The sequence below is a fragment of the Rhagoletis pomonella genome, unplaced genomic scaffold (assembly GCF_013731165.1).
Source record: "Rhagoletis pomonella isolate Grant_MI unplaced genomic scaffold, Rhpom_1.0 Rhpom_scaffold_00005, whole genome shotgun sequence".
Taxonomy (NCBI): Eukaryota; Metazoa; Arthropoda; class Insecta; order Diptera; family Tephritidae; genus Rhagoletis; species Rhagoletis pomonella.
In genome coordinates, this window is record NW_023458559.1 from 34,737,159 (window position 1) to 34,752,211 (window position 15,053).

At 29.6% G+C, this 15,053-nt stretch overlaps 1 protein-coding gene across 1 annotated transcript in view; it reads left to right on the forward strand.

Annotated features, from left to right (window-relative positions):
- The first annotated feature begins 1,793 nt into the window (after window positions 1-1,793).
- Window positions 1,794-15,053, forward strand: part of LOC118740076 (cell death protein hid-like) — a 104,469-nt gene continuing 91,209 nt past the window's right edge. The window contains exon 1 of the mRNA XM_036471569.1: window positions 1,794-2,069. Within this exon, the coding sequence (XP_036327462.1) occupies window positions 1,856-2,069 (214 nt within the window). The 5' untranslated portion in view covers window positions 1,794-1,855. The remainder of the gene's footprint in view (window positions 2,070-15,053) is intronic.

Consider the following 15,053-nt stretch of genomic DNA (forward strand, 5'->3'; position numbering starts at 1 on the left):
AATAAATATGGAGAAAGTTTTTTAAAATTATAGTCACATTGATTCCAAAATTAAATTTTATTTTTTACGAAAGTTTGTTTTTATAAAATTCGTTAAAATTATGTTAAAAAAATTTCGAATTAAAAAATTTTTAAACAAAAATAAAATTTTTGGTCAAAAAAGTTGTCTAAAATCCTTGAAGTTAAAAAACTTAATTTTAAAAATTATTATTTTTTTAATTAAAGAATAACAATATTGATAATATGAATGTTTAAACTATGCAGCAATAGAAAAAACTATCATCGCTATACAAAAACTTGTTTTAATAAAATTCTTTAAAATTTAAAAATCCAAAACTCGAAGAATTTTGTTACAATTTGTTTAAATTTAAAAAGGCAAAAAGTGGAAAACTAAAAAAATAATCTTAAACCTAAGTAAATAAAAATGTTCGCCCTAGTTTTGGGTAAAATTTTTTTATTTTTTTACGAAATATTAATTGCCAAAATAAATTTTAATTGAATAACTTAATTTTTTCTAAGCAAAACTGAAAAAAAGAATCTTAATGCAAAGTAAATTAAAATGTTGGCCCTAGTTTTGGGTATTTTTTTATTTTTTGTGAAATATTAATTGCCATAATAAATTTTAATTGCACAACTTAATTTTTTCTAAACACAAAATTGTTAATTAATATTCATGTGGATCTATTGAGAAATACCGCAATTTTTTTTAAATTTAATTACAAAAGCTACATATAATTTTATGGCATTATTCATAAAAAATAAAGTAGCTTTACAAAAGGTTTATAAATTGAAAAATGTATGAAAACGTCAATTTATAAAGCTCTTTAAACCTACTTTATTTTTTATGAATAAGGCCATTAGTCTTTAAAATCAGAATTTTAAAAAATTTTGAAAATTTTCATATTTTTCTTATATTGTCAAATAAAATTTTTAAAACCTGAGTGGTGGTTGAAGGTAAAAAATTCTAAATTTTATTTGTATCACATTTTTATGACTTCATTTTTTCATATGTAAATTTAAAAAAAAAATATATAAAGCAACGAAAGTTACAAAAACGCTAAAACGCACTAAAATATAAAATCGAAGGTTTTTTTTTTGCACAAAACTAAACTACTAACAATCTAAAATTTGCAAAATAGTTACTCCCAAATATTTTGAAAGGTTTGCGAAAAAACTAAATTTTTATCTAAAACCTTATTTTCGAAAATTTCGAAATTTTTTAATTTTTTATGTATATTCAATATTTTCTTCCATTTGCATTCTTCAGCTACTAAGAAACAACTTTTTGAATTCAAAATTAAAAACGTGACATTATTTCACAACTGCACGCAAAAGTAACAAACAACTTGCCATGAAGCGCGAAAGTTGATGAAAATTTTACATAAGAATTTGAAAAGGTGAAAGGTACGTACATAAAAACAATCCCGCATTACCGAAAAACTAAAACAAAACAACAACAGTCGCATACATATTTCCATAACGACACTTTTGCGCGCACAAACCTGCCCGTGTGCAAGATCATACGTGCCTACCCTTAACAGCGCTAATCTCCAACACCCACCCACCCACTCTGATTGCTGCGCAGCGCAACGTCGTCGTTTAGCGTCGTGTGAGTACGTGTGTGTGTGTGTGCAGCAGGTGTGTGCGCATCGCGCACAAACAGCATAACAGCAAGCACAAAAAAAAACAACAACATTTGACACAACAAAAGATAAAGCGCGAAAAAACTTCAAAGTGCAACGAAAACAATTTCTAAAAAGACAGCCAAAGCCAAAAACAAACAAATAGTAAAAAACTCTGAGCCGCAAAAGGCAAAAAGTAAAATAAAAACATATATTAAATCACAAAATAAAATTATGGCTGTTGTCTTTTATATGCCCGAGGCGGGAGCCGATGACTCTGCATCGAGTGGCGGTCACGGCAGTGCGGGCAGCGGCAGCGCCGCCTCATCGACATCACAATCGCCAAATACGACCACATCGGCCACACAAACGCCCATGCAGAGTCCGCTGTTGACGAGTCCGCACATTGTGATGGCCCTCTGCGAGGCGGTCTATCAATCGTGGAACAGTAAGTCGAATTCAAATTTTTATTTATAATATTTATGACCGTTTTCTCAAGTAACCTGCAACTTTAAAGCTCACTTTATATTTAAAGGTTGCATTAAAATGTATGATTGTATGTAAAGTAAAGCTTTTTGTTATCGGTTTTAAATTGGTTTACACCCAAGAAACATGCATAAGTCAAAAACCGATAATAGAAATGCTTAACTTTAGACATAGCTTTATTTGTAATCCAACCATTAAATATAAAGTGAGCTTTAAAGTTAATGGTTGTTGCTTCAGAAAATGGCCCTTAGTATGTATTTTTTAAAGACCGATAAAACTTCAAATAAACCAATTTAAATTTGTTTAGTCGAATCGAGTTTAGCATAGAGATTTTGCAATTACAAAAAACTGCTTTCTTCAACGAAAGTGTCAATACCGAACATTTTTAGACAAGAAATGCATTTATACACCTATAAAAATTTTTTTTCTTTAATGGCATTGCAATTTAAGATAAAAATTTTTTTTTAAAAATATACTTCGTTTGCTCTGCTGTCTATTTTCATTTATTTATTTGTCTTTGTTTCGTATGAGCGCAAACGTAGTAATAATTAAATATTTCCTGCAGGGTATGTCATCAATCTTATCGATTTTCTTGTACACTTTACCCTGTCCCCAAAATTGGTATGGAAATTTTAATTTCTTTCCTTTGAAAATTCTTTTCTTTCAACCCTTTCATAAGTTTAATCAATTCATAGACTTTCCGCTGCAAAAACTTTGTTATGGAAATTTTTCATAAATAAAAATGACACAGTTGGTAAACCAGAAATTAAATGTCATAATATTTCTATGATTGAGTTAGTTGGTATTTGCAATATTCAGGAAATTTTCCAGAAGTCTAGGTATTTCCCAAAATAATTCATGCGTTGATAGCTTCACAAATATAGAAGGATTAAGAATTTTTTCTTTGTTTGTGAAACTAGCCTGCAATGTAGTTTTAAAAAAGTTTTAAATACATATTTTTGCGGTCTTAGTGTCAAGCAATCTATTTCCATGGTTTCAAAAACCAAAAACCGCATTACATTTTTTTCAAAATCAAAAGTAAAATTTTGGACTTTTTGACCTATGAACAGCTTGTAATGGATTAAAAAAAAAAGATATAATATACGTTTTCCGTTTGGATTCCTTGACGCAAAAAGGTCAAAAATGCGTGTTTAAAACCTTTGAAAAGCTCATTGCAGACTGTTTTCAGGACAAAAAAATTAACAAATTTAAAACCTTCTACGTTTGAAGGTCGTTTTAAAGGCTTTAGTGATTCTTCTACGTAACGAAACTATTTATTCTGAATTTTTAACCTCAAAAACTTTAAAATACCGTTACAATTATATCGCTATCTCTTCTTGTTATCGAAATATTTGATTTTGTCTCTTTTGTGCTAAAGCAGAACACTACACTGAGAAAAAGGATTAGTTTCGAGAACTAAAGATATTTAGTTCCCGAATTTTGACAATATTTGGGAACTGTTACCAAGGGTTGGAAACTATTACCATCGATTGGTAATTATAACTAAATATATTAAAGCTTCTAATATTCATCTAGGTTGTAACAAATCGTTAATTTAGTTGAAGGGTTTGGTTAATACTAATAAATATTTCTTTGAAGCATATTTCTACAAATTCCATTCAACTTAACGTATGGTTCATAAAAGGATGTTATTAAGCTCTGCTAATGCAGATAAGCTTTCTTTCAACACGTGGTTTAGTCATAGTTACCAAATCTTAGTTGAGGCAACCACGATTTGTTTTGAGAGTGGAACATATTCATGCTTGTGAGCCACCCCTAAAGAATGCTGAGCGCTCTCTGAGCACATACGAAGAGCGCCAGCTGAGCAATGCACACAGTCCCACTTATTGAATCGTTTGAATGCGCTAGTATGCCGACCATTGCATTGTGCGTGGAAATCATTGCTCCGCTACCGCTTTCGTATTAGGGTCAAACACGCATGTGGTCCCAGAGCGCTCAGTAAGCTATGGCATGTCGATCGCTGCGCCATGTGTGCTATGACATGCCCATACTTGTTTTTCTCAGTTTCAGTTTTGCTATCATCGCGAGTTGTTTCGGTTCGCGCATAGTTTAAAGTTTAATTAAAAATATAAAGTTTGATGCCAACCGGGGTTTTTCAGTGGATATATAATTCATGTGAATTATAATTTGAAAGTGTCTATTTAGCTAAGGAAAAAACAAAGCAGTATACTTCCAGCAGATATTGACCTGGGTTTTCGCACGACTGTTCCTGTTTCATCGTTGTTTTTTAGTAAATTCTTACCAACATATACATATGTATTATTTACTTTAGTAACTAACTTATGTAAATATGTACGTATTTTTATGCTTAATATATGCAAATAAAAGAAGAAAGTAAACACAACAAACATCGAGTAAATTTTTATTTGTGTCAAACTGAAACTTTTTTCCTAATAATAAACGGTTAGCTGATTCAAGTCTACAGCAAGTTCACAAAATTAATTGAAAACTTGTATCAACCAAAGCATTGTTTATATTTTCTCAACAATGATTTTATTCAACTAACAATATTGTCCAATCAAGGTAGTCGTTTTGTAATTATTAACAAATATACATTTGTCCCAACTAGAAATCTTAAGTAAATTGCAGACTTTCGTGAACCATATATTTATTTCGCCATATCCAACTATGCCACTTGATCACTATAACCAAATCTTGGTTATTATAACTAAACCTTTTTCTGGGTGTATGCGTCGCAACAATATTTAAGTATATTCTGCACCATGGCTTTATGCAATCATATAGGACTGTGAGATATGACTTTACAGCAACTTCTTGTATGTCACTTGTTTAACATTATGTCTGGTAGACTCAAAGCTGTCTCCAGATTTCCAATCGATACATTAGTGCCATTTTGCCAGACTTCCAGGCCACTTGCTCGCTTTGGTGGATACCACTATTGTATAAACTTATGCAGCTGATATCATGCGGTTGGATATGAATATGCATTTTCATACTTGCCGAATAGTTTACATTCCGTTGCAATGGTGGATTGGCTTAGAAAAAAATTAATTTACAATTACTTTACATAGATAATAGTTAGCGCTCGCTTTATGCATTTACTTAAGAACGTTATTAAATTCGAATTACGCAGGACCCTTTCTTAATGTTCCAGATAGACTCCACAAAAAACTTTGGACATTATTACCCTTGTACCTCAGGGGCAGGCGGATGTTTAGAATTGTATTGGTGTTGTCAATGATATCTTGCTACCACAGTCAAACCGAGTCAAACCACCCTGGGCCTGTAGACGAAACGATGAACACATTCAGTGTAGAAATTACCTATCCTTTTTTTATTTCTTTAGTTAAGGTTTCTTAAACTAAGCAGGAACTGTGATGGTAGAGCAAGATGCACATGATGGTTGTGTGCTCTTATTTGGATTTAGATGCCCACTCGTGGTATTTTCCTTTGCTCTATGTATTAATGTATTTATATGTTGCCATGGTGGTTCAGAAACTATAAACAAAAATATGAAATAAGTATGTATGTGTGTAACTCTATTTGCTCGCATAAAATAAATTTTGACTTTAAAAACTATTCCGTAATTATATAACTTTTTCTTCACCCTCCCAATTTAAGCTTTGTAAATGTTGTAGTATATTTCTACGATAAAATATGAACAATGGTTGCACCACTCGTGTGTAGCAAATCAATAAAGTAAATAATTAAACAAATATAGTAAACAATAGCAGTTAAACGGTGGTAAGCGATAGTAAACAAATCAATGAGTCATTTACTTATATGTAGTTGTTACTGTTATTGTTATTGTAATGAATAGTTGTTCCATATGGTGTTCAAGTCAAGTAGTCGACACTCGAAAGGTAAATAATTTCTGCAAGTAAAGAATTGTAAAGCTGGCTGTCGAACAATGACAAAGAGTGAGGCACTTGGGTTGACGCTTTATTGACAGTTTTACTGTTGGTGATATACAGATATTTTTTTTTGAGCGAAGTGTAAATAATGTGGGTAATATTTTAGTCAAAATGAAATGGATGCAATAATAAAAAAGTCCGTATTCATAATTTAAAAAAAAAAAACATGTAATAACAATTAATATCAAAAACAAAATTATATCGAAAAAGTTTAAAAACAACATGCATCACTCTTCTTATATTGGTACTATATTTACAACGAAATTATAAAGTATATGGACACCTGAGTGGAAGATCGGAAGACCTAAGTGGAATATCGGTCAAATCTCGGCAGCCAGTTCGAAATATACTTATACAATATATCAGAAAACTTTTCAAGAACGCCCGAAATATTTCAGAATTGGATCGTAGAACGCCCTAACTCAGCTGCCGATTCAAAAACGACCTGTCACAGCACATTTGCAATACATTTTCATTTGAGATAGGGCATTTTTGAACCCAATTCTGAGACAGGATGTTTTTCAATGAAATTCTGAAATAGGGAGTTCTTGAAATGTTTTTTGAGATAGGGAGTTTTCGAACTGACTGCCCGAGATAGGTCGATCTTCCACTAGGTGTCGATATTATATTCTAACACCCAAATTCATAAAAAATAAAGAAGACTTTGACTGCTTTATGAATAGACATTTTTTAAGAAAATTTCACTTTATAGAACTCTTTAAATCGATTTTATTTTTTATGAACTAAGCCGTAAGACTCTGCAAAAATATTTCGGAAAAATACTAAGATTTACTTTGGCTGGAAGGTTTATAAAACACCCCAAAAATGAAAATATTTTTCAATAAAATTAGTTATGGTTGTATACAGTATATTTATGTAGCTTTGCTGCCTTGCCTTATGCCTAAGTGCACATTAAGATACCTGCCCCCTTAGGGATTCGGATACCTTCCTCATTGAAATAGTAAAGAAAATTCGCTTTTTTCGGTTAAGCGCACAAGTTTTCCGTGCAAAGAAGGATGGTCAGCTAAGCAAAATATACTGTATTACATTTTATAACTCCGTAAATTTTTAGCGACTAGATATAGTTAGATGAGATAACTAAGTATTAATTCTTAAACAATCTACTTAACTAAAACAAAGTTTATCACAATGGAAGTAATACTAGTTTTTGCATTTTATTCCTTTTCACTATATCCTATTTCGTTTTATTTAGTTTTATTTTTATATATAATTTTTCGCTTTATAATTTAATTTATTTACCTTTTTTAAATCTTTCTTTTTAATTTTATTTTTAACTATTTTAAATGCATTTTATTTTATTGTATATTATTTTATTTTGCTGTACTTTATTTTGTTTTGTTCCATATTATATTATATTTTAAATTTATTTTTTATATTGTTTATTGTTTTATTTAATTTTGTTTTCAATTTAATAAAATTTTGTTTGATTTTTTTTATTATATTTCATATTATGCTATCTGGTTTTTTCTTATATTTTTTCTTTTTCTTCTATTTTGTTGAAGTAAATTTTATATTTGTTTTTATTATATTTTATTTTTTATAAATTTCAATTTTATTTTAATTTATGCATTTTATTGCACTTTATGTTAATGCATTTCTATTTATTTTATTTTAATTTTCTACTCTTGTTTCATCCTCATTATTTTTTTCTGTTTGTACCTAATTATTTATTGAATTTTTATTTTTTGTTTTTTTTTTTAATTTGAATGTTTATCTTCTATTTAATAAAATTTTGTTTTACTATTTTATTTCATTTAACTTTATTATATTTCTTTCTGAATTTTTGTTTTATTTTTTGCTTCTTTATTCTGTGTAAATTTCTTTTATGTCCCAAATTTATTTAATATTATATTTTATTTTTTATTTCTGCATTCCATTTCATTTTATTTTTTTCGAATTTTTATTAATTTTTTTCTTTTTATTCTATTTTATTTCGGTAAAGTAAATTTGTTTCTTCTGTTTTATATATTTTTGGCATTTTGTGTTAAATTTAATTTAATTTTTTTATTTGGTTTATTTTTTCTCTTTTTAATTATTCTTTTGATTTTTATTTAATTAAATTTTTATTTTATTTGATAACTAATATTTTTTTTTACTAAAATTTGTTTTTATATAATTGTATCTTATTATATTTTATCAGAGTTTTTATTTTATTCATCATATTTTTATTTTATTTATTTTAATTTTACTTTATATTATTTTTTAATTTCAGTTCTTCCTTTTGTATTCTATATTTTTTATTTCGTTTAGTTTTCTTTAATTATTTAATTTAATTTTCTTTAATACGAATTTCCTCTGAAACCTTCGCCCGAACTGTCAAAATGTTAAATATTATTTACCAAGGTTGCTCCACTGAACTAGCAACAAGCAACAATTCTTTGTATAGAAAGAAAAAACGTTCAAAAGAGTAATAAAATAATAATTGCATATAGTAAACAAAAATGGCAATAATTAACCCATAACCACTTGCCATTCTTGCAAACCCACAAAAAAACTTGCAGTGCAACAACACGCCACCTACATGTGAATGTATGTACCTACACACAGATATACTATTTATATGTAGTTATGTCAACCACTGGGTTACGCCAATTTTCGGTTATTAGTAGCTTATCGAACGATTCTACTTAGCTTAGCGGTAGTCAACGGGGCGTTGAAAAATATGGCTAAACAGTTAGACATGTAATTTATTTAGGTGGCGTTTTGTTGAAGGCATATTTGCTTGCAACCTTTTGGATATTTAGACCATTGAACTTTTAGCTATTTGTGTATGTAAATATACACAGATATGTATGTATTTATGTCTGTATGTATTTTGGACAGGGCATCGAATGGGTCAAAGAGCGTGAATAATGAATTTGACTGCATGAACAACTTTTTAAGGTTGCAAACTAAGGTCGAAATGAATGCATATTATTTTAAACATTTTACAGCTTTAATGTTGCTTCCGTAAACCTGTAACAAATTATTACTTAAGCATGTACATATGTAAATACTTAAAAAATAATCGGAACTTTAAACCTGTGCTAAGTGCTTGACCGAGTTTCTCCTACGACTTGTTGTGTGCGTTTTGAAGTTTGCAGACAAAGGAAGGCCTCCGAATGACGGATGGCTTTTACTTTTTAATGTAACATAAATAGTACCTCACATACCTACATAATTCGACTTCCAAGGCACTTTAGGGAATTATTAGGGAAGTCAATAGTGTATTGGGCATATTGGGTATATCTATAGAGATAAAATAGGCAGTGCCCATGTTCGACATGCTTGTGATTTTATCTATCTATCCAATATTATGTGCCAAGATTCTATCTCTCACTACTCACTACCATTACTAAGCGTTGTCTGATATACCAAAACTGCCTGGAGAGCTTAGATCCTTGCATAAACTCCGAAAAGGTTCATTCAAATCAAAATTTTGGTTTACATGGCCCGAAAATTTTTAATTCTGCTATATAATTAGAAGTTAAATAACGAGTAACTTTAATGTGTTTTTAACTATTTAATGTAATTGAGTATTGACTATAAAAACAAAACTATAATTTGAAGCGTTTCGAAATTTTTACATTTTGTATCCTCTGGCTAGCTTTTATTGCCGTTTATGTATGTACACATAATATTTTTATACGACTTATTAATAAAGCACGATTGACGTAAAATATGCTTAGCAGTAATAAATAAGCCCCAGAACTAAATAATGTAATAAAATATTTAAAAAAAATGCAACAAAAGTCAACACACCCAATTTTATTAGCCGCCTGACCAAGTGACCACCGCATTGGCATTATTTCGGCCAAACCAGCCGCCTCAAATGTCTGCGCTGCACCAAACGGTAACAAGATACGACTTACTTATTTAGTCGTATATGAACGACACACCCGTGCTTTGTATGTGAATAATATGACAAAAACAAAAATAAAGTAAAACGAATTGAAAACAAACAAGCATAAAAAATTTTATTCAAATTGCCATCCCGCAAAGGCACAGCAATAAAAAAAAAAAGCACAATAACGTTGAGTAAAGTAAATCCAGTTTGGCGCGTGCCACAAGCAACAGCAGCCCACTAAAGTGGTCCTACATGTATTATATGTAACCGTATATTGTATTATATATCAGGTATGTATACAGTGGTGGTCGAAAGTGGATGAATGATGTTTCGTATTTAATATTACAATGTTTTTCAAGCAAATTTTTTTTAAATATTTTTTCATACAAACATGATTAATGGATTAACAAAAACCATATAAATCACACTCTCAAACTTTATACACAATTTAGAAAAAATCCACAAACTCTTATCTAAATTTCGAGTTTTATAACCAGAATTTTTAAAAATTTGTTTGGAATGCAGTTTTTTTTTGTTGAAGGCGTTTTAATCTTTGTTCCATATGAACATGAAGTTTTTTTGCGAAAAAAATAAAAAAAGTCAAATTTTAAAAGTCAATGCGATTTTTTAGACGCTCAGAACTTGCACTAATTTTACTAAAATTGTAACTGCATACCCACAAAATTAAAAAAAGAAATTGGTCAAAAAGCTGTAAATTTAGATAAAAATTTGTTAAATTTTTCTTAACTCTGTATAAAGTTTGCAAGTGTGATTTATGTGGCTTTTGTTAAAGTATGAATCATATTTTTATAAAAAAATTTAAAAAAAAATTGGCTTGAAAAACATTGTACATATTAAAAACGAGACACCATTCATCCATTTTTGACCGCCACTGTATATGTATGTATGTAGTACTATTTTTGTATGTAATACTGTGTGCTTGTCTGTACATATGTACAATATACGCTCATATAGTATTTACTTATACATATGTATGTTATAAAAAATCTCCAAACGATCGATCGTCTGCGAGCGAACTGTGCGCACTCGCATTCATATTTATGCTGCGTTAATAGTTTTTTGCTTGTGCGATCACTTACTTACATATATATTTATAAAGGTTACAGCACCGAAGCTTGCATGTTGCACGTCAATTTGGTTGCAACAAATGATGTGTTTGCTGCCCACGCCCACTTTCAATATTCATTGCGTGACTTATTAAATTTTCTGGATTTTCTTTTTAATTGAAAAAAACTTAAATATTTTGAAATATTTAATAATTTTAATTTAAATTATCGTCATTTGTTAATTACAATTAGATTTATAAATGTCAAAAAATTAAATCTAAATTATTAAAACCATTTTAGAGTATCAAACTAAAAATTTAAAAGTCACGTAAAAAATTTAATTATATGGAACTGGCGATAAACAAAATTATCAACACAATTTAAAAGAATTAAATTACTAAATTAAGACAGAAAGATTTATTAAAAAAAAACACTTTAACAAATTCTCAAAAAAAAAATACATATTAGCAATATCTAAACTAAACTTTAGGTTTTTTTTCTTAAATTTATAAAAACTTTTCTACTAAGAAATTTACAAATTTACAAGTTTTATTTTTGTCCTTTAACTTTAAAATAATTTCCATTTTCTTTATTCGGGAAAACGGTAAATAAAAAATTTGAATTACCAAAAATCAAAATTAATTTTTTAAACATGTAGAATTCAAATGCGCAACATTTAAATTTTTCCCAAACAGTTCGCTTGAAATTTCTTTTATGTAAATATTTTTCTAAATAAATTTTTATAGAATGTTAAATTAAAAGTTTTAAACCAAGAAAAAATTGCATCAAAAATTATTTTACAATAAAACCCTTTTTAGAAATAAATTTTTTTAAAATACTTTTTTTTTGGAATGTACAAATTGTACAATATTTAAAAATTTTTGTTTGAAGTGTTATTAATGATAACCATGAAACATGTTTTCAAATATATATTTGAAGAATATGAGATATAAAGAGTTATGTAAATTTAAAAAAAAAAATATTGTTATTATCACTTTTATTATTAAAAAAAATGCTCCTACATTTGTACATTTTGTACTTTTGTACATTTGTACTTTTGAAATGTTTTTTAAATAATATTTTTTTTTAATTAGTTAATATTTAAAGAATGCAGAATCAAAATATATTTTTTTGAAAATTATATTCTCAATTTTCACATTTTAAAAATAAAGTTACATACATACTTGTATAATTTTTTATAAAATTATAAATATAAATTTTTTTTATTTTTTATTTTTTATTTGTTTCTTTTTACTTTTTTCATACATTCTCGATACAAACTACATACACACCTCTTCAGTATTGTTCTCAATGCGTTGATATTTCTGCGTTCCAAAGCTACTTTTGTAAGTCCATTTTTCTTTGATTTTTTAACGATAGCAAAGTACTTACCTTTTTTTGCAAAATAAATTCGTACTTTAATTTTTTGCCACTTTATCCGCCTCAAAACCAATAGCCAAAAAAAGCACAGTAAATGCCTCCAAAACATAAAAGCATCGAATAACGTTCGCGCTGTGCTCACAAAATTGCATTTATATGCAAGGCGCGCGCACGCGATCGATGTTGTTGTTGCCTTTTCTTTTTTTATAGTTTTACATGCATGGAAATATGTACATACTTGCAAACATATGCACTCAAAAGCCAAAGAACTTTTGCAGGCAACACAACTAGTTAGTTAACTTAGTTGAAGTAAGTAAAAATAAACTAAAAAATAAAAGATACAAAACCTGCATATAAAAATAAAAAAAAAATAAAAAAAAGTGCATACATATGTACATGCAAACAAAACAAGTCGCGCACTCTAGCTAAAAAATAAAAATCAAGAGTAGCAGCACTACTACCCACTGTCTGTAGTAGAAATGGTTGTGGAAGAGGAAGCTCTGCAACTGCAAACAAACTGAATCTGGAAAAACCTGTTTTCACTACAATCGACCACAAGTCAGGTTAGCGTGTGTTGTATACGTTGAAAACATAAAAAAAATAAAAAAATAAAAAAATATAAGACATGCCGCAGCAACAGTGAGTGGTTGGCAACAACTGCGCAGCTTATTCGCCTCCTTTATTTTGCTTTTTTTAGCATTTGACAGTTTGAGTGCTGATCGCAGGATTACAGATAATCTGCGCAGTTGACGGCTTTAGTTTGTTTGGTTTTTGAAAATTCTTGAAAAATCGCCTTGAAACATTAGTATTTATTTTTAAGTTATTTAGATAGTGAAAAATAGTTACATATATAAAGAAATCTCAAAGATCATTCAACTTACGAAGGAAGATTAGATACATTCTCTTAAATTGCAAAAATTTGTATGAATTTAACAACACAAAGTTTTATAAAATTATATTTTTCAATAAACTAAATTCAGATGATTTGGAACATTTGACATTATACAGAAAAAAGCGAATTTCAAAGCGCTGCAGGTAGTACATACAGTGACGAGCAAAACTGTAACATGATGTAACACTTTTTATTTCAGCCACCGCTATCTTTCATAGTTTGAACGACTTTCATACTTTTGTTGTATATTCTTATTGGCACACCCCTACTGCCGCTCTCATAACGATTTGTGGTCAATCCAACAACAATAAAAAAACCTGGAGACAAAAATGTAAGTTAAGGCAAATGTTACAGTTTTGCACTCACTCTCAGTTTTGCATTATACAGTTATCTTTTGCTTAGTTGGAAGTCAGATGACTTTTTTCTGTATTGTAATTTATTCAAGAAGTGATCACCAATAAATAATAAGGTTAATCAGGAAACATAAATGTAAATAATAGATTTACTGCGAAAAGGCGGGACCGCAGGGAAAGTGGCCACATGAAAATGTTAAGACTGAGAACAAATATAGCCTAAAGTGTTACTAAGGACAAAGGAAGTCTGTCAAAATATATTACAGTCCGATGTCTTGTAAACTTAGTAGCAAGTAGCGCTGCAGGCACTACTACAGAAGCGCTTAATGTATTAAAATTGAATGCAAATCAGTATATAGTGAGGCGAAAAATTGCCAAATTGATCAAAATACATGTGCGAGTGTGGCAGCGTTTTGCTGCATCGCACGAAAACCGGACCGTTGCCTATTGGGATATGTTAGGCCTTACAGAATTCAATAAAAAACAAATTTGTAAGATTTAATTGAGGGTTATTTGGTCTGACAAGACAAAATTAATCGCTTTCAATCAGATGGCCGGGCATGGTATTGGATCAAAGGCCCGAATTACGCCTAAGCGCATCATGTATGGCAAACTGTGAATCACAGCGGTCGGTCAATATTAGTTTGGGGTTGTATTTCAAAAATGTTGTTGATCCGTTTGTACGCATTATGCGTAAGGAACAGGATCTGTTCATATTTCAACAAAATTTGCAAGATGTAGTCGAAAAAATTAGAGTTTCTGCTGAAAAAGCAACCAAAACTCACTGCACATGTTCGCAAAGACTGGAACAAAAGCAGAAATTTGCTAATTTGAAATGACCTCCACAATCCGAGGACATGAATCTCATCGAGAATTTGCGAAATCAACTAAAAGCGCATCTTACTAAGTATCCAAGTCCGTCCAATGGAGTACATGAGCTGTGAAAGTACACCAAGGATATATGGGAGGCTATACCTCCAGAATTTTTACAGACATACACATTAGGTATGCCAAATTGCAACCAGGAACTAAATAAAGCAAAAGCATACTGAACATTGTGTTAATAATTCTTTTTTTTTTGTGAAAATTGTCAAAAAGTTATTAAAAATATATGAGTGCAAAACTGTAACATTTGCCTTAATTTACATTTTTGTGTGCTGGTTTTGTTAATGTTGTTGAATTGACTTCAAATCGTTATGACAGAGGAAGCAAAGATGTACCAATAAAAATACACAACAACAGTATGAATGTCGTTACAACTTGGAATGATAGCGACAGCTGAAATAAAAAGTGTTACTCCATGTTACAGTTTTGATCGTCACTGTATGTACCTGCATGCAAATGTACCTATATGTAGAACGCTATCGTTATTCATACGACATGTACACACTGCTACTCCATATGTACATTAGGTCGGTCCAAAAATGCTTGTTTAAAAAAGTAAAGGCCGAATTTTCATACCACCAGATATTGCAATTTTGACTTTAATTTTTTTTGGATCATCCTAATGC